Source organism: Barbus barbus (genome assembly GCF_936440315.1).
Source record: "Barbus barbus genome assembly, chromosome: 3".
NCBI classification, from domain to species: domain Eukaryota; kingdom Metazoa; phylum Chordata; class Actinopteri; order Cypriniformes; family Cyprinidae; genus Barbus; species Barbus barbus.
This window is the reverse complement of record NC_136731.1, coordinates 33838590-33859103: the sequence shown is the minus strand read 5'-3', so window position 1 is coordinate 33859103 and position 20514 is coordinate 33838590. Positions and strand designations below refer to the sequence as shown.

At 37.4% G+C, this 20514-nt stretch overlaps 2 protein-coding genes across 3 annotated transcripts; one reads left to right on the top strand and one right to left on the bottom strand.

Annotated features, from left to right (window-relative positions):
• Nucleotides 1-978: 978 nt before the first annotated feature.
• LOC306845006 (progestin and adipoQ receptor family member 4-like) lies at nucleotides 979-11777 on the bottom strand. The gene is made up of 3 exons (XM_079377488.1): nucleotides 10020-11777; nucleotides 3601-3819; nucleotides 979-1734 (listed from the first exon to the last, which is right to left on the bottom strand). Exons 1-3 carry the CDS (start codon nucleotides 10183-10185, stop codon nucleotides 1301-1303), a joined length of 819 nt encoding a protein of 272 aa, XP_079233614.1. The 5' UTR covers nucleotides 10186-11777; the 3' UTR covers nucleotides 979-1300.
• Nucleotides 11778-15566: 3789 nt separating this feature from the next.
• On the top strand, nucleotides 15567-20263 carry LOC306849747 (perforin-1-like). 2 transcript variants are annotated; one of them, XM_079385025.1, is made up of 5 exons: nucleotides 15567-15618; nucleotides 16413-16964; nucleotides 17054-17192; nucleotides 17293-17510; nucleotides 18060-20263. In XM_079385025.1, exons 2-5 carry the CDS (start codon nucleotides 16435-16437, stop codon nucleotides 18937-18939), a joined length of 1767 nt encoding a protein of 588 aa, XP_079241151.1. In that variant the 5' UTR covers nucleotides 15567-15618; nucleotides 16413-16434; the 3' UTR covers nucleotides 18940-20263. The 2 variants fall into 2 exon arrangements, with proteins under 2 accessions (XP_079241151.1, XP_079241152.1); XM_079385026.1 differs by having other exon boundaries at nucleotides 15582-15618; nucleotides 16422-16964.
• The last annotated feature ends 251 nt before the right edge of the window (nucleotides 20264-20514 follow it).

Genomic DNA, 20514 nt, shown 5'->3' with positions numbered 1-20514 from the left:
ACGAGCAGTCTATCTACCGGCACCTTCTCCATTTTTCTTCTTGTTGTTATGGAAACGACAGATCTCGCTACTCGCTTGTCATTGGTCAGCTGTCAAAAAGGCGCTTGACGTAGGGCGTTTTTTTCAGAAAAGTTGAAATTTTTTCAACTCGAAAAAACGCTCTGAGCTGCAGAAAAAGACGCCGGCGGTGGCGTTTTAAAAAGCGCTCAGGACTTTTTTGAAAACACGGTTTACTCCATAGGATTATAATGTAAAACAGACGCCGGCAGCTTCGAAAAAGACGCCAAGTGTGAACACGGCCTTAGATGTTAACAAACATGATCAAAGTCACAGAGGGCACTAAAAAATAAAATGGGCATTCAGCAACTTTAACCAGCCAGTAAACGTATAAATGGCAAGGCTGCAAACCAAGGAATGACCCCTTCACCCTTCACTTACAGGTATAGGAGTGAGAATGCGGAAAATGTGGACCTGAACAAGGAGATGAGACAACACAAAAAAGGAAGGAAAAAAAAAGTGATAAAACAAGTCATATCAACTCAAGTATTTCCAGTAAATGTTGCTGTGAGACTGTGTGTGTGTGTGTGTGTGGTGTTTGCATTGATGTAACATCTGATATGCTGCATAGTCTGAATTAGAGTAATAAGTTGAAAGTTGGAGGTGCATACATCATTTCTGCACCAGTGATCTTTGTTTGTCACCAGCAAAATTGAGAGACAAACTATAATTAGTTTTCATAAAAGCCATGCTATTATAGCAACGAATTTTAGATTACGTGATGCGTTAAATCTTACTTTTTGAGAGCCAATTATTTGAGGGCTCGATCAAGTCTTTCTCTGTTCAGCTACAACTAAATTTAGAGGTTATTTATTAAATGCTTTAAACGCTGGTGAACACATGACATCAAATAATGTCAGACCCCATATGTGCGTGTATGTGCGCCTATAGAATGTGTAGGTTTCAAACCACAAAATAAATAAATAAATAAATTGCCTTTGTTTGAGCTAGCAGGTCTAAACAGTGCCATGCACAGACAATGTTTATGCAAACGCAGATATGTACATTCTGGCTACCGACGGCACAAACAAGCATGTGTGTCAAAGCTGGCACTGGTGTCTCCTAAAAAACATGTAAAACACTTCTTATGGACTTTCGTGCACACATTTATATACAAAGCACAACAGCCTCCCTCCAGCCCGAACCATTCTTTGCCCAATAATGTCGCATTACCAAACATCTCATTACTAAAAGAGGTCCTCACGCCCTATTACCCATAATTCCAGACTAGCAGGGGCCACTGTCAGTCTGAGGGACAGTGATACGTGTTGATCCACAGTAAGTCGTCCAGCACCCCCCAGTGTAGGTACAGTATGGACACCACCACCAGCACGTGCATGATCTGATGGCTGTTGCACCAGTAGTCAAAGAGGCCCGGGCGGAACCGCTCGGGGATTCGCGTGATATTGATGACACCGCCCAACACCGCTAGTGCATCCATGGTGAGAAAGTGACGCAGTGAGGTGGGACTTCCTCCGCCCACACCTGCCCAGCGCAGAAGGAAAAACGAGAAGCGGAAAAGCGCCTGCCAGGCGAAGGAACGCAGACGGCGCACTCTGCTGTGAGCTGTGATGGCACAGTAGATGGCGTAACTGGAGAGCAGGATGTATATCAGCAGAGCCACTGTGCGGGTGAAGGGGTAGCAGAGAAGAGTGCTGTACACGATGGGCAGAGCTCCTGTGAACCGAAACATAGTGTTACTAGGATGACAAGTAACTGTACAGCTCACATCATTCAAGTATGTTTGGTGAGCAGATACGAAATTCCACAAAAAAGGGTGGATTGCTTTACGGCAGCAGCAAATGCATGTGTGCAGCTATCCACTCTAATCACGACAGTCATGTAATTACAACAGTAAATTCCACTCATTTAACTGTACAGTGCCCCAAAGTCGCAAAAATGCACAAAACTACATATAGTTGCTGTAACGCATTTGCTTACCACTGTACATTGTAAAAAAAAGAAAAAAGGCAGCTGTGGTTGCAAGAAATTTGCTGAAAAAAATATTACAGCAATTTTTCAGGATGACATTTGGGTGTCAATATATATTACGGATCATAACCGCGCAATTTAATTTCTGATATAATGACAATGTACCAGCCTAATGAACAACCAAAATCTGAAAAAAAAAGAAACAACAAGTTAAAATTGAAGGCCACATAAATCATGTCCATACTTATAGACCATGCACAGTGTGTGCCATACACACACTAAACTAAAAAAAAACACCCTAATGTACAGAATTGATAGCAAAAATATTAAGAAACTATATAAATATATAAAATAAATACTACAATATATTTGTGTCATGGGATGTGTCATGCACAAACTTCTGGGAATTTTCTTCACTATAAATTATGATATAATAATTTTCAATTATATGATATTTAATCAATTTCAATTTAATTACAAATTATATTTAATTATATATTATTATATGACATTTTCTTCAACAAAAATTATATGAAATTCTGCATGTGTTGTTAAACGTATTATAATTTTTGATGTATAGCAGGAGTGTCAAACTCAGTTCCTGGAGGGCTGCGGCCCTGCAGAGTTTAGTTCTAACCCTGCTCCAACACGCATACTATGCAGTTTTCAAAAAAGCCTGAAGGACTCGATTAGATGGATCAGGTGCATTAAACTAGGAACTGAGTTTGACACCCCTGATGTATATGGTCAGGTAACTTAGAGTTATCCAAAGAACAGGTTTTTATTGTATAATTTTCATATTCTATCAATTAACATTGCTAACATTTTAACAAGAATGCCAACTTTTGCACTGAGAAAGCATAAATCCTAAAATATTAGAACATTACCCCAATATGCCAATTTTCCTAATGTAAATAACACTATCCTTAAAACCATTTCCGTCTCATCAAGCTTCCTTCACGTTTACAATAAATCAAATTAAATTAGTCAAAATGTCCTTTTTTGACTTTCTACAAAACGTTCCTTTGTTTTCCAACTAAATGGTGGATAATTATAAAAACTAAGAAAAAGCACTTTAACATTCCAAATGAGATCTTTATCAAACAAACCGAGCAAGAGACAATGGAAGTGCAGTGAAACAGTCTTGTCACTGCTGTTGTACGTGTGTCTTGTTGTAAGGCACTTCAATGGATTCTTCATTGTCTATTTCTCATTTTTTTTTCTCTTTGCTTCTTTATTTCCTTTGTTGCAAAACTGTTTTCTTGTACAACACTTCTCCTTTGGTAAAATGTTGCAACAGCCTAAACTACGACTACAAATATAGGAGAAATGCACATTTTACTAATTCACTGGGTTGCTGTGACACAGGTCTCTAATGCACAGCAGCCTGTTTTGGTGATCACCGCTAAACATGATGTGATGACAGATCTTCTTCTGGTGAACTCATCAGGTATGAACAACCTACACAAAAATATCAAATGTGGGGTGTCCGGAAAAAAAAAAAAAAAACTTGAATCAGCAAGGGAAAACAGAGAACAGAACTGAAAAGAATACTGAGAGATAATGTGATGGAGCACTGGGATAGATCTGACACCAGTTTGAGAAACTGACCTAGCGTGTTGATCATGCAGATTCCGCACATATCTAGCGTGAGCAGGGTTTTGTAGATGGGCTCGCCGCCCTCATGGTTCATGAAGAGGTGGTAGACCACTGAGCCCAGCTGGGGTGACAGGCAGGCCAGGAAATGCACCACGCCGAGCCACGTCACGCTGATCTGTGACCAGGGGATGTTGAGCGGGAGCAGCACCAGGAAACAGAGCAGAGGGATTCCTGAGTAGAGAGAAAGAAACAATGAGACAAAGAGGCTCAGGAGAGTCATTGTACACTGAGGAAGTAGTTGAAGAGCTGTTGAAACACGCAAGGCCTGTGAAGAGAACGAGAAGGTCGTAATTTGGCATTATGCTCAGGCAAGCCCTGCAGTGTTTCATCATGTCCCTTGAGTTGAATGCTGCAGCCTAAACAACACATGGATTTATGGAGGCCCAGGGAACGGCCCAGCACAACGAGGGTCTCAGTGGCTGTGTTAATTTTAGCAGCAGCTGCCAAAATGCAAACTACACACTAAAACAAAGGTCTTTAAAAGTCTTTAGCACTTAATGACAGTCAGTGGATTTTTACTAGTGGCTCAAAGTACATGAAAAGACAATCTCATTGGACGATCTTCTTGTTGATTGTGAATCTCTTTTTCTCTATAAGCACCTATCATTCCCCCAATGTCAAATGATTTATCCTAGTCAGGTAAAAGCACCAATGCATTCTAGCACATCTATTTTGAGTGGCTTAACACTCGCTGTGATAAAGACACTATTGATAGAGAGCATGCACTCTACCCAAGAAAAGTTAATGCATTTGAGCTGCACCTACACTTTGTACGTACTGTGAATGTTATATAAAAAACAACAAAAAAAAACGTTTCACTGGCAATGATGATATTTAAAATTGAAATCATTTCCACCACATTAGACAAAATAATGCTTTGATAAATTATAATTATGACATAAATAGTCCAAATTATAAATATAAAACTACTGTCATAATTTCTACTCTTCATATCCTAAATATGAAAAGTAGAAATTGTCAATTACAACATAATTACATAATAGTCATAATTTCAACTTGTATCATAATTACGATTTTCATTATTTAACAAAGCAATGAAGATTCTAAAAAAATGAAGATTCTATCACCATTTCTTAACCTGTATGATTTTCTTTCTTTGAACACAAAAGAAGATATTTTGATAGATGTTGGGCCCCGCTGACATTTATTGTGTGGACAATAAAAAAAAAGAAGAGACATTTCTTAAAAATAACTTAAGAACCCACAAAAGTGGTTTCGAACAGCATGGAAATAAATTTTTCTTCTTTTTTCAGTGAACTGTGCCTTCAATTTTGTGGTGTATGTGCAAGTGTCAATCGTTTTTTGCAGAAGTCTGCAATCAGATAATAGACTCGTGGCCATACAAACAGTATAAGGGTTAAAGGAGCCCACAGACCAGAAAGACATTAAAAAAACACAGCAGAAGTGGTTAGACCAGAAACAGAATAGTAATGATTATTAGTCATAGTCGAGTGTCAGGAATAGACTGAATCATCTTTAAACAGCGGTTTCAAACAGCAATGTTACAGGTAGAAACCTATGAAGAACATCAAATGTTGCTCTGAAGACATGGTGTGCTAACATGGGATACAATTGTGCATAAATATCATGCAAAGTAAAACACAAATACTTGAACACAAAGCAAACACTGTGAAGGAGCATGCACCTCGGTTGCGTTCAAATGCAAGAATGGAAATCACACTATGTAAAACAAAACAAAAAACAAAACAAAAAAAAAAAAAAGAGTGATGATATATGCAACACATTTTCATTCATCAGTCTGTGTCGTCACCTTGTCTTACAAACTCCAAAAGGAGGTATTTTTACCAATTCAAACAGTACAGACGCAGAATAAATGCCCTTTCTTCAGCTTAGAAAACGTGCAGGTGCAGCTCCCTACAGCAAAGTCATCTTTTGGGTCAAGTTAAGCTGCGTCACTTATTTCAAACCTCTCATTTCTGCTTACTGGACTACACTCTCAAATATACTCTGTGTTGGCTTGAGAAGACACTCTGAGAGTGCAGTGTTCAGATACAGTGTTCTTCTCTATGGCAAGCCGTTTTCACTTTTATTCCTTGATATGAATTCTTGATATCAACAATTGAGTTTTTACTAGTTAAAATGTTAATTCTTGATATCAGGAATTAGATTTCTACTAGTAACAACGGCTATTTTTGATATCAGCAATTTAGTTCTTGATATCAACAATTTCATTGTCACTATTGACAATGTTAATTTCTGATATCAAGAATTAAATTGTTGATATCAAGAATTAAATTGTTGATATCAGAAATTACCCTGCCAATTATTGATATCAGAAATACATTTTCAGATATCAGAAATTAACATTGTGACTAGTGACAATTAAATTGTTGATATCAAGAATAGACATTTTTATAGTAAGAATTGTATTTCTGATATGTGAAATTGGAATTTCAACTAGTAAGAAATTAATTCTTGATATCAACAATTGATTTTGAATGGCAGCCTATGGTGACATTTAACTAGTGAAAATAGAATTACAGATATCAACAAGTTACTAGTGGAAATGTAATTGCTGATATCAAAAATAGCCATTGTTACTAGTAGAAATGTAATTCCTGATATCAAGAATTAGCATTTTAACTAGTAAAAATTGAATTGTTGATATCAAGAATATCATATTATGTGAAGGAATAAAAGTCAAAACGGCTTGCCATACTTCTCAGGTTTCCAGCAATGCACATCAGCATGAATGTGCCATTTGCAATCAAAACATTATAATATGGTACTAACAAAGTTTTAATAGTCCAAATGGCAGTTTCTTGGAAGGAAATACTATGACAGTACACCTGCAGGCAACAACATGACCCAGCTTGATGGTTCCACACAGTCCTGCAATTTAGAAGCATTTACAAGCAGAAATTCCTTAGGAGTTGAGCTTTGTGACTGATTTTAAATTTTTTATATTTCCTGTCAGCAACTGTTGCACTGGAACGCTTGTCTAGACACTGCTCACTTGCAGCTGCGATATAAAAATACAGCACAACTTAAGTTACTTAAGTTAATAACTCCTTTTGTTATTGACAAACAATTAATTATGTATAGCAAACTGCAGTATATAGAGATGTACACAGCAAGAGTAGGATGGAGAGTTTCGTAAAAGATGCAGATCTTTGAATTTCAAGGTGTAGCTGTATAATCATTTAAACGGATAGTTCTCATGATAAAAAAGATAATTCTGTCAATTTAATCATCCTCAAGTTGCTCCAACCCTATATGACTTTCTTTCTTTTGCGGAAAACAAAAGGACGATATAATCGTATATCGACGATGTCTCGTAAGTATCGCGATGTGGATGTCAACAGTCAGGTAACAGACGATTATCGACATTATCGGGAAAAAAAAATGACAAATGATAAACCTAAAATGAAAAAATATTTTACACAGCCCCATAGTCACCATACAGGTCTTTTTGCATGCAAGAATGAAATCATTTAATAGGAGGGTTGGGAATCAAAAAGCTATTCCCATTTTGGAAAGAAGATCAGATGCGTAAGGTCAGGAATCGAATTACTTGTTATAAAATTAATTTTTTATTCTACTTCTCGATTGCTGTATGCACATTTTTTGTGATTTCAAGATTCAACTGCAAGAAATAGAACTAACTTCTGCATGGCACCCTGTTTTCTGTGCAGGGCACACACACACACACACACACACACAAACAAAGCTCGCACGAAAGCCACCTCTTATATACGCGAACACTCGAATGGACAAATACACACAAAATTATATCCAAATATCCCATAAATATAATCGGTTATGTCTTAAGTGAACGTAAAGAGGGTGTATTGGATCTGTGCATTAACAGCAGTCGCTGCCGCCAGTCATTAATGTTAATCAAAGAACAAAAGAAAAGAAAATCCCTCACTGATCTTGACTGAATCACTTTTGTAACCTAGTTTATATTTTATTTGCCTGTTGTTCGGCGCTGACTACTGTAATGGCAATGTGCATGCGATTATTTTGGAGATGCGTTCCAGTATAATTTATCCTTATTTAGGGTAAGTCTTATTCTATTTTGATCTCCAGTTTAATCAAAGTTAAACAGAAAAAAAGACAAACAGTAGCACTGCATGTGTTTCTGAATATTTATTTTAACAGACTGTATGATGATGAAAAACCACACACGACAGTTAATTAAAATACGCAAATACCTTCACAGCCTATTCATACAGTGTATACAGTATAATTATGTTTAAGTAAGCTGAGATATAGCACTATAAATTCTTAATTAATTTGCACAAACAGATGAAGACATAGGCTACTCAGCTCGCCCCTCAACATGCACGTGCTCGGAGATTCGGCAGCCCAACACTTAATATTATATTTTGGGGCATTGTATTTTGATTAATACAATAAAAATTATAAAAACTAAAATTTTTAATTACCCCTTGTTCTAAATAAATCAGTTATTTTTATTTTGTTAAAAACAGGGCAAAAGAGACCTCCGAACAAGGCTACCAGAAAAAAACAAAAACAAAATAAAACAATGTTTTTGCTCAGAATTCTTTGAATTTCATACATGATAAATATCAAATAACTTATAGCTTTACTACAAGTTTAAAAACAGCGCTACAATTATTATAATAAAGGAAATTAAACTTACCATCATGAAATTTGTCTAATGCCAAAAAGAAAGAGAAACATCGGAAAACAGGCATATTTATTCAAGACATTACTATATGACATCAACATGCATTTATCATTCTTACAATAACCGTCAGAATGTCCAACTTCACCATGATTAACTTAAAATTGTGTTCTATTATTTTTCCTCAACAGTTCTTCTCACAAAACAAAATTAATTTCAAATACAAATTTGATAAGAACAGAGTGGAAATTATTAGCAACACCAACATAACAGCAAAGCTAATGTTTTCAGTTAGTTTAAGCACAAACTAAGAAAAGTAAAACCAAACTTTAACGTGGCAATAATTAAAGGTCCCATGACATGCTGTTTTTTGGATGCTTTTATATAGGCCTAAGTGGTCCCTAGTGTATCTGAAGTCTTATTCTTGAAATTCAGCCTTGGTGCAGAATTTCAGCCACTATTAGCCAGTCCCACAATGAGCTTTTCTCAGGACGTGCCATTTCTGTGTCTGTAGCTTTAAATGCTAATGATGAGGAGAGAGGCGGGGCAAGGTGGAGGGTGGGTGTGTGTCCTGCAGCTTGCGGCCACGGTACCATGCGCTAATGTTGACAGTGGATGTATCGCAATGGCTCGTAGACACGCAGTCGTTCAAGCTTTTTAGTTTGACCCAGAATCTGATCCGGATGGAGAAGCACCGGATGAAGAAGTTGCAACTCAGCGGCTACAGCAGGACGTCCCCGAATGGTTAGTTTAAAATAGTGTGTCTGGATACGGTCAGTGTTTCCCACACATAGACTTTACCTGGGCGGGCCGCAACAATATCCACCGCCCGCTGCCATCAGCTCCCGTGTCTCACACACACGAGCGCGACTTTAGAACATTTAGTAACTTTCAGACCCTTTTGGCGGCTTTTTTCCCCATAACGGGTACATACTAACAAACCTAGCGACTGCATATAGTCGCTTTTTAGTGTAAGTTAGATGTATATTGATTTTATCAGATATCGCAATATTTTTTAAGGCGATTATCAATAAGATATTTTTGACATAGCCTATCGCCCAGCCCTATTGTCAACATTCAAAAAGGACACAAAATCACTTTAATCACAACAGTAATCCACTAACTTATACACTATTTCAAGTCTTTCAAGTTCATGAGAGAAGTTCATGAAATTTGCTTAGTGATTGAATGATTCACTTGAGTTCACTTCTCACAAACTTTGCCACACTTTTGAGGCTTGACAATGAATGGGGAAGATGTCACTGCATGAAAAAGACTGACAAGGACAACTTAAAAGTTTTTCCTTTGCTTTCCCCCAGAAGAAAGTCATGTGTTTTTAGACCAACATGACTGTAAATAAATAGTTTTTGGGTGAGCTATTCCATGAACATGTAGTTTTATGAAAGAGCCAGTATTAAGTTTAAAACACACAGTGCTTAAGAAGGAAATACAGACTGGTGGGTATAGCAACACTGATCATTTAAATGGGGTTTAGACTATAGCTATGAATGGGTAATACAAATGCAAATACTGGTAAGACCTAAGCAGCCAGGATGGGCAAAACTCATACCGACATGAGTGAAGTCATGCAATTCATTAATACTAATTCATCAGAATTATTAGTTAAAATAAAAATAAAAACTATGACACAAAAAAGTGAAGCATGTCATAAGCACATAAAGAGAGAGGGCACTGTCAGCTTCCTCTTTTGAAGCAGTATAGGCATCTCACTCACCGTGTGTGTAGATGTTCCCCAGCTCATTGTGCAGATAGAAGAGACTCTTCATACACTCCTGGACGGAGGAGATGGGTCTATAGCCAGTCAGGACATATCTGTTGAACTGTAGATGTGGAGGAGAGTTTGCCCAGTCCAGCAGTCTGGGGCCGTTTAAAAATGCCATAGCAACCAGAAACAGTCACGACGACGCTAAAATAACTACGCTATACATCTACACTTGCACGCACAACAGACTAAAAAAAGACCCGACACCCTAGACATTAGTCGGAGAAGTGCAGTCCGGTCATGTGCAGCCAGCTACATGGCTAACAGACCTGCTGCTCTTTAGCCGAAACAAACTATTTTAAAAAGCAACTTTTGCCTCGGTGACGTCTCGTTTTGGAACGTTGGCGGCGGCGGCGGCGTCATCCACACGGATTGACGAAGAAATTCCAGGCTGCGTTCATAGTGAGCTTCGCTGATCTATACAGTGCTGCATGTAACATTTAAACGAAGTGCGGTCACACCCTGCTCCAGCCTGTCAAACTATCCCACCAGCTTCTGTCAGCTTGACTTCAGAGGCGACCCGAGGAGACGTGGCTTTCGTTTGCTGCTCATCAAACAGCCGCCGGCTAATTTCACCATCGGGAACGGCAGGGGTTTCGTGAACGCGAAGCAGTGTGCTCGGTTCAGGGCAACTTCCTCATATTCCCGTAGAGTGAATCATCACCATCATCTGTCCGTCCGGTGCTTTGGCATCCACTCTGATTTTTAAGCTACCAGCGCTCTGACTCTGAGACCCGTGTGTTGCAAGAAACTGATACAAAGGACTCATTTAGCGTACAGGACCTGAACGAAGCAGGTGTATTTTTCTCTGAACACATACAAGTATGCGCTTAATATAGTGATGATACGACAATATTGCTTGGTAGTCACTAATATACAGAGCAGTGCCAGAATCGATATGATATCCCACGGGGTTTAGGGGGTTAATATTAAAATATTCAGCTGATTAAAAAAGCACGCGAGTTTGATATGCAATATTATTGATAGATATGTCAAGTTTTTGCCTCCCCCCCCCCACCCCCCAGAAAGTATCAAGCATCTCCTGGCATCTGCTCCTTGTCAGCGACAAGCACTGTTATCCAATAAGGAAGTGCACCGTGCAAAGAAAAAGTGCACACGCTTATCGTGTGCTCTCCTTTTTCATTTAATCAATAACTATATTTCGGTGTCAAACGCACTCGGTGCGTTTTGTGTTGCCCCGTCTCACACTAACCGGATAGCTCGCGAGCTAACGGGCTAGCTGCCGTCACCTTGATTGTGCTGACTGCAAAAACACACGAGCTTCACAGTCAACGTTTTAGCAGCGGTTAAACATTACAGCCGGTTTTCCCAAACAGCGGCACACGCATTCCCGCGATCCACCATGCTCCGACTAAAATATCTCCATCCGGAGGCTTGGCATTTGTCATCCAGGGAACGGAGGAATGTAGGGTGCTCAGCTCAGCTCACAGGAGCACGTCTCCTCTATGCTGCCAAGTGATGTTGCTGCTAGCTTGCAGTGATTTCATCCAGCAGAGTTTTAAACAAGCGCTTCGCTGAGGAGATCCGTTTCTGATAAGCGCAAATGCCAAATAAAGGTTAATATCCATTACATTGCCCGGCGTATTTCTTACTGGCTGACTGATGCCGGTGTGCGGGAGCATGCGGCTGGTGGAGGGGCGCAGCGGCCCGGCCTTCACTCCTGATCCTCCGCTGATGCTGCAGCGCTCTAATCCAGTCTGGACCAACTGGGACGAGCCGGGGGTGGCGCGAGGACAGGACCGATTCACTTTGTGCATATTTTATATATTTTTTCTATTACAATATATTTATTTTTTATTTTTTTTTAGAATGTAGCCTAATATCAAGATTACATAGTCTATTTGAGAGTAATGTATCTTATATTGATAGTATTATTTTTAATGGTAGCTCAAAAGTAGCGATGTCCGATTCTGAACGAGTCGGATCTTTACAATGAATTTGTTGAACAAAACCGAGTTTGAACGATTCTTTATAAATGGAACTAAGCCTGCGTCCCAATGTGCATACTATGTAATAGTAGTAATTTTCAATACTAATTAGGGCAGATAGGGTGGATAGTATGCACATTGGGACGCAGGGTAATTTATTCTCTTATGAACCGAACTGAATCAGTCCGACTGAATCATACAGAGAATCGGCTCTTGTCCGATTTGCAGTGAGCCTGTTTGGAGTGTGCTGATATTTTACTGATGCGACGTAAAATTACTTTAATTGAATGAAACAAATAAACAAATGTTACGACGTAGGCAGCTGTGCGTTTAGCTACGACTTGTAGGCCTATGACAGTTTACCATAGGCCTAGGCCTACATTTTATTACAATTCAGCCAAGTCATTTAAATGAATTTTAGATAGTTTATTGTAAATGCAAATTATATTTAGATTCTTAAATTTTAGTTTCAGTTGCGTATCATGACTGCAGGTGAATTGGGAAACATTAAATGGGCTACCTACATTAATTAAACACAGTCGAAAAGCATAATGAATAGCAATTTACACCTAGGCTACATATGGCTTTAGCCTATTAAAAATTATTGGCTACCTCGCCTGGTTGCCAGAAACCACATCATTATGACATAAAATAGGCTACTCGCTTATTTTAACCGTTTCTTTGAAACGAACGGTTCAAAAGAACCGATTCGCACAAATGAGTCGGACGCAAATATTTCTGTATAATTCTTTATAATTATATCTTTGTGTAAGTGGAAATCATTTTTTTATAGGCTAACTCTGTTTTATTGGATAAAAGATTCAGTAACATAAAGCTGTTCACATGCTTAAGCCTTAAATTGTTTTGTAAAGAGTTAATTCATCTACTGTATTTTATTTCCTGGCACATTTATTTTAGCACGCATGCAACAGTACAGACTAGCCTATAATCAGTGGAGTAACTAGTTACATCATGTAACAGAATTACGTAATTTAATAAACATATATACATCTGAATATTTTTACGCACAGATTTACAATTAATTCCTTTCCCAAATAGCATCAACTGCAGGGGCGGATTTAGCCATTAGACAAAGGCAGGCGACTGCCTTGGGCCCCCAAAAGCCAAGGGCTCTGATTATGTAGTTTTAATGGGTCGCGTTTCAGTCACTATTTCATATTCATCCCGTTGTCTGACAACAGAAACAGAAAAATTTACCAATGAAAATTGTATTGAGAATTAAGCTGCATCAAAATGTGGCACAAAGAGGCAAATGTAGTTAATAATAAATAATAAATGTACATTTTGCATGTTCAGAAGAAGTGAGCTGCCCTAAAATGTAAACGGGTTTGTGCAAGTAAATTGCTCAGTACAAAGAAAGAGAAGTGATGGGAACCTGGTATTTCTATGTTCTTTTTTTCATGTGTCTGATAGACATGAACAAGTTCTTTGAAAAATATCTGACCTTTGAGACATGTCTAGTCTTCATGCTCTGTTAAGGTTTCAATAATAATAAACATACATTTGCATAAAGCATCCATATTTGTCCATGCCCATGTTGATTAGAGTATTAAAAACTTGAAAAGTATTCATTTAAGGTACATTTATAACAGATAAAAATGTGCGATTAAGTTGCGATTATTCAAGAGTTAACTCATGAGTCATGACAATAATGCAATTAAACGCGATTCAATATTTTAATCGACTGACAGCCCTAAATTAAAATGACTAAAATTAAATGTATGGCTTATGCTGTGGATTTTCCTTGTCATTATAGGCTATATTTTTTTCACACTTTTCTCATTCTCACTAATTCAAGTTTTTATATGAATGAACCTCTGAAGGGAACCGATTGTCTTCAGAAAAGTTTCGATGGCATTTTCATTTTACCTGATAAAGTATAATTTATGAGCTGAGCACTGCTTTGTTTACAGCCATTACAGGGGAAACCGCTACATTTCTGAAGTTCCAAAAGCACCTCCTACTAGTAGAGAATAAATGTGCATTTTCAATAATCCAGTCTGCAGTTTTTGTTCAGACCAATGTGAAAATCCACCCACATAAATCCATTTTAAATAATATAATTCATATTTCTGACTCATCCCTTTTCTTAAAAAAAATGGTTTAAAGGTTCAATTGTGAGGTTTATCATTTTATAATTGTTTTGTTTTTTGTTAAAACTTGTATCTTAATGGCAAATCAATTGCTACTTCATGGTCTACAACATGAAAGAATAAAAGTGTCTGCTAAATGAATAAATGGAAATGGAAATTAAATTGTTCCATTATAACATGTACATGAAAAATGTAGGACTCAACTATGGGGCATCATTGTGCAGTGGCAAGCATCATGCTAGGTAAATGTGTGTAAATGTATAGAGCCCCATTCCTATATTTGCCTGGGGCCCCCAATTTACTAAATCCGCCCCTGATCAGCTGCTCTACAATATGAGACACAAATGTTTATTCGATAACTGTTTTATTTCCTGTTTGGGATTATGTATAGGCTATGCTTTATTTTTGAAGATTAAAGTTAACCCAGCCTGCTTTAAATGTTTTAAAATGAATTACAGTTGAAAACATTCATTTTTAACAAAAGTAATAAAAATAATCAAATGTAATTACATTACTTTAATAAAGTAACTGAAATAGTTACGCTACTTATTACATTTTAAATAGAGTAAACTTGTTATCTGTAACCGATTGCATTTCAAAAATAACTTTACCAACAATGACTGTATGCAGGTTAAAATAAATATTTTTTTAAATTTGTATTTTAACATCCATGTGACTACACAGCACAACCTAACACCTACCCCACAACTGTAAATTAAAATTTCCAACCGCTACGTGAAAATTGTGTTTTTTTATGAGTCATGATGCCCAGACCAAACCATGAAGACCACAGTCATATGACGACAATTTTATCGGCATCTAGGCCTGTGACCTCTTTTGATTAAATCTGCAAACAACTCGCTGTATTTTTAATACTTCATTTAAAACAAACTAGTGAACTGAGGTGATAGTTCAAAATGGTTAAAAAAAACGTAAGTGAAGTTATGTGACCTAAGATACACAGTTTGCCTTATACATTCATTTTAGCTTAAAACATGCATTATGCATGCATCAATATACCGTTTGCCTTATTTACAGATCTGAATCAGCAGTACACTCACGCTAACAAAAAAAAAAAATGTAAAGCTTTAAAAACGAGTACAAGAACTTCCGTCCTGGAAGGGCTGTTTTAAGTGTCAAACATCTAAGTTTAGAGTTTGATTTCTATCAGCTTGCTTTTCAGGTCATTAAATTTTGCATATAATTATGTCTCCATTTCTGTGTTGGAGATTCATTGCTTATCAGCTTTTTGCAAATTCTGGTATAGGCACTTAATTTAAACCACATCCCTTGATGTCAAGCAACACCTTTTCACAAATATTCCATCCTTTTGCTCATTCTTTCACACATGATGAGTCAGTGACCATCAAAGGGTGAAGGTTTTTGAACCTGCCCATTGCAGTGGTGGGACACATGTGGTATATAAATATGAGCACAGAACAGTCTGTGTTGGGTGCGCTAAGATTATCATTAAAAAAGACCTTGGAGGTAAGTGAAAAAGAGCCTAAACTCACTCACTTAATTGTGAATCAGAGTTTATTGACTGATAATAATACCTATATTAATATCGTCAACCTATTTTTTGACACTAAACTCTGCTCCTGTAAAAAAAAAAAAAAAAAAAGAATGATGCTGAAGCACTAACAGCATTAATATTGTTCTAGCGATTTTGCATGGGAACAATATCATAGTGAAAGGTAAACTGTTAAAATCTAGCATGCCTATATGAAATGATTCATTCTATAAACATTAAAACTTATTTTATGATTAGTACATTTAAGGAAGGATCTAGGATACAAATCCTGATCAAATCCTGTACAAAGATTTTGATTAGAACCAATATATGAGCAAAGAACTTTATATATGTGACCCTGGAGCACAAAACCAGTCTTAAGTCGCTGGGGTATATTTGTAGCAATAGCCAAAAATACATTGTATGGGTCAAAATTATTGATTTTTCTTTTATGCCAAAAATCATTAGGATATTAAGTAAAGATTATGTTCCATGAAGATATTATGTAAATTTCCTACTGTAAATATATCAAAACTTAATTTTTGATTATTAATATGCATTGCTAAGAACTTCATTTGGACAACTTTCAATGCAATTTTCTCAATATTTAAATTTTGTATGCTTTTGATGTATAAATCTCAATTTTGAAAAATTGACCCTTACGACTGGTTTTGCGATCCATGGTCACATTTGCACCAAGGTTAACAGTATTAATATTGTGCTCTAATAATAAGATATTTTTTTCAACCTTATCTCTGATTTATCACAGCAGATTAAGACCCAAACTCACAATGATTCCTCTAGTTATCCTGTGGTCTGGGCTTCTTCTGTACTTTCCTCCTCCAACCAGCCCGGCATGCTTTCTGGGTAAAGAAGCAGAGTGTCAAGATGTGAATTTCGTGCCAGGATCTGACTTGGCTGGAGAGGGTTTTGACATAACGAAGATGCAAAGCCTGGGGACTTTTGTCATCGACATGAGTAAGTGGGAGCTCAAGAATAACACGTGTATTTTGTGCAAAAACCCGTTCATGCAGAACAAAAAGCAGAAGCTCCCAGTGTCTGTGATTAACTGGAGGGCCACCCAAAAATGCGAAAGTTCATTATCCAGCTCTGTTTATGAGTCCAGCGAGTCCCTGGTCAGTTCCAGCACCTCCTCTGTAGAGAACAACTGGAAAGCTGGCCTGGAAATAGGCAACGTGGTAAGTAAGATGTCGCTGATGTTGGCTGGAACGAACTCCAAACTAGCTGAGTATTCAATGGCAAAGACCAAAAAGGACAAGTTCAGCTTCATCAAGCAGTCTACATCCTGCGAATACTACAGGTAAGACTTAACATATATTAGTTCATTTCTGTGATGAATGTCATGTTATATGGGTTTTAAAGTGCAGCTCTATAAACTGCTGTCTTCAGATACAGCATTAGCAGCCGCTTTCGTCTTCATAGCGAGCTAAACTATGAATTAACAAGTCTTCCAGAGATGTATGACAACCAAACAAAAGAAAGCTACTTTTCACTTGTTGAAAAGTTTGGCACACATTTCACTGTCCAGGTAATCAAAAATATATCAATATTAATGTGTGCTATTTCTCTCAGTCTATATATATGTATATATATATGTGTGTGTGTAATTGTTGCTTGTAATCTGTTAGGTGAAACTCGGTGGAAGAGCACAATCTGTGACCAGTGTCAAACAATGCATGGCTACTCTACAGGACCTCAGTATGGATGAGGTCAAAACATGCCTGGACGTCGAGGCATCTGCAAGTGTAAAGGGGAGGATCAACATAGACACTGCGTTCCGTCACTGTAAAGAGACCAAAGACAAAAAACTGAGCACGCACAGCTTTGCTAACAGATTTACTGACAGGTTTGTGCTTTGATTTGGAAGAATGTGATTTAAGGCAGACACTGAATTATCAGCTAAATTATTAGTTCAAAATTACTAAACAATACAGTTTGATATAAATATTAGTTGTGTGTGTGTGTGTGCATAGTTTTGCAATAGTTTTTTATCATTTGTTTTAATTTAATATTTTTAAATGTATATTTTATTTTATAATATTTATAATATAATAAATACATTTTTGTTTATGTTTTTTTTTTATTAAATTTGTATATTATATCATGTAATTAAAATTATACTCATAATAATAAGAATACTATGTTAATATTTAATAAATACATTTAATTGGGGGGACTCTAAATTTGAATAAATGAAATTAAATGAATGTTCAAATTTTGTGGGATTCACAGTTTAATCTTTTCGTTGAAAGGTAGTATAATATAATATAATATAATATAATATAATATAATATAATATAATATAAGACAAAAATACAACAAGTGTATGTTATTATCATCATCATTATTATTATTGGGGAAGGGGTTCAAGCTTTATTTTCTTTTTTTTCACAAGGTTAACTGAAATCACTGGTGGCCACGCTCAAGACACAGCGCTTCTCTTCTCAGCCAGTAATGACCCTGGTGCTTACAATCAGTGGCTCTCCTCAGTGCCAGAAAAACCAGACATTATTTCCTTTTCACTGAAGCCCCTCCATATGTTACTGCCAGCCAAGAACCCAAAACATGAGCAGTTACGCCGAGCCATTCGTGACTACATACTGCAGAGGGCCCTTTGGAAGAACTGCTCTACACCTTGCAAGGCCGGTATCGCAACTAACCCCAAAGAGCCCTGTGTGTGCAGCTGTCATAACAACCCTGGAGTAAAAGCAAACTGCTGCCCTGCACAGCGTGGACTTGCTCAGATTAGTGTAACTGTGTTGAAGGGGACAGGTCTGTGGGGAGATTACTTCTCACAGACCGATGGGTATGTCAAGGTCCTAAGAAATCAGAAGGTCTCTCTAGGAGAAACACCAGTGATTTGGAACCAAAACTCACCAACCTGGAACTGGAAGTTTGATCTCGGCAGTTTCGTTCTCTCTCAGTTTGGGGGGCTGAGACTAGAAGTGTGGGATCGGGACAACAAGTGGGACGATAACCTCCTGGGGGCGTGCAACATACAACTGAAAGCTGGCGTAAAAGAAGACTTCTGTCAACTTAACCATGGTTTGCTGTACTACAAGACAGCTGTAACTTGTGCTCCTAGTTTAGCTGGCTCCACATGCACAGAGTATGTAGGCTCTCCGATGGCCTCCCATCTAGAGAAGGTATACGTGTCACGACATGCCCGTCCCATCCCGAAAGATGAGCTGGTGAAAATGGGGGTGCTTTTAGATGAGCGCCGCTTGCTGTTTAGTCAAACCAGTGATCCTAAAAGCAAAACGCAGACTTTGTGAAAGCTTATCATCAAAGCACAATAAAATAAAACAAAAAAATTAATTAAAATCATACAAATCTGTGTTTTGCATCTCAGCATTAAAAGGATAGTTCACCCAAAAATGAAATTTCTGTCATTAACTACTTAACAGACCTTCCTTCATCTTTAGAACACAAATTAAGATATTTTTGATGAAATCCAAGAGTTACTGCAATGTGTTAAGGTCCTTGCACACTGAGTCTGAAGCTTTCGCATTCGTCATCCTTTCCTATCAAAATGCTTGCTACACTCTAAAAAATGCTGGGTTAAATACAACCCATTTTTTAGAGTGTACTGATGCGAAAACGCAGAGAATCAAACCTAATACAAATTTTTTTATGGTGGACAAAAGTTTCGGATGCAGTGTGTAAACTTAATTAATTTTTTTTTTTTTGTGCTCAAAAACTATTCTTGTAGCTTTGTAAAATTACGAAGGACTATTTTAATGATGTCCTTACTACGTTTCTGGGCCTTGAGCATGTCAGTTGCGTTTCTGTCTATAGAGGGTCAGAGAGCTCTTGGATTTCACAAAAAATATCTTAATTTTTTTATCTGCATTTTGACTGGATGACGAATATGACACATACGAAATATAACAAATAGAACAAATACATTAAATTATAAATTAAAATGCCCCATCGGGAGAAGACCACGGGATTCAGATAAGCCACTTGCACAATCTGACATGGCTGGGGTTGGAATTGAACTGCGGGTTTTGTCTGGCCAGAGGAGAACTGGCCCCCCAACTGAGCCTGGTTTCTCCCAAGGTTTTTTTTTTCTCCATTCTGTCACAGAGGGAGTTTTGGGTCCTTGCCGCTGTCACCTCAGGCTTGCTCAGTAGGGGACACTTGATTTCTAGCGATTATCGTCAATTTGATTTCGCAGATACTATTTAAACTAAACTGAGCTAGACAATGACATTACTGAATTCAATAATGAAATGCCTTTAACTGAAAATTGAGTGTTTAATCTTATTATTATACATTACTGACACTCTATCCTCCAATTTGATACTGTTAAGTGCTTTGACACAGTGCTTGTGACTTGACTTGAATTTGTGTCCTGAAGATGAACAAATGTCTTATGGGTTTGGAAACGACAGGGTGAGGGTGAGTAATTAATGACAGAGTTTTAATTTTGGGGTGAACTATCCCTTTAACATTTTATTATTGGTGCCAAATGAGCTTTTTCTTTTCTTTTTGCTATTCAGATCTTTGATACGATCTGTGGGTGTTTGCTGTATTCCCTCAGTATGCTTTGCACTTGCTTGTATGCAGATTTTTGTGGTTAATAAAACAATTATGAAAACAGTCGTTTTCTAAGTGATTCATGTCATTTTGCTTGTTAGGTTGGCGAACTGTGAAAAGTGAGTAGGAGGTTTAACACCACAAGAGGAACTATGTGACTAACAGCAGCACTGAGGCACATTTAACAATTAGTCAAGTTCTGATTTGACAAGTTTAGTCCTACAGTCTGGCTCTACATCTGCATGTTTTAACAATGCACAGGCCAATGTGTAAATGAATGCTCACACGTTCCATTGACTTGACGTTTA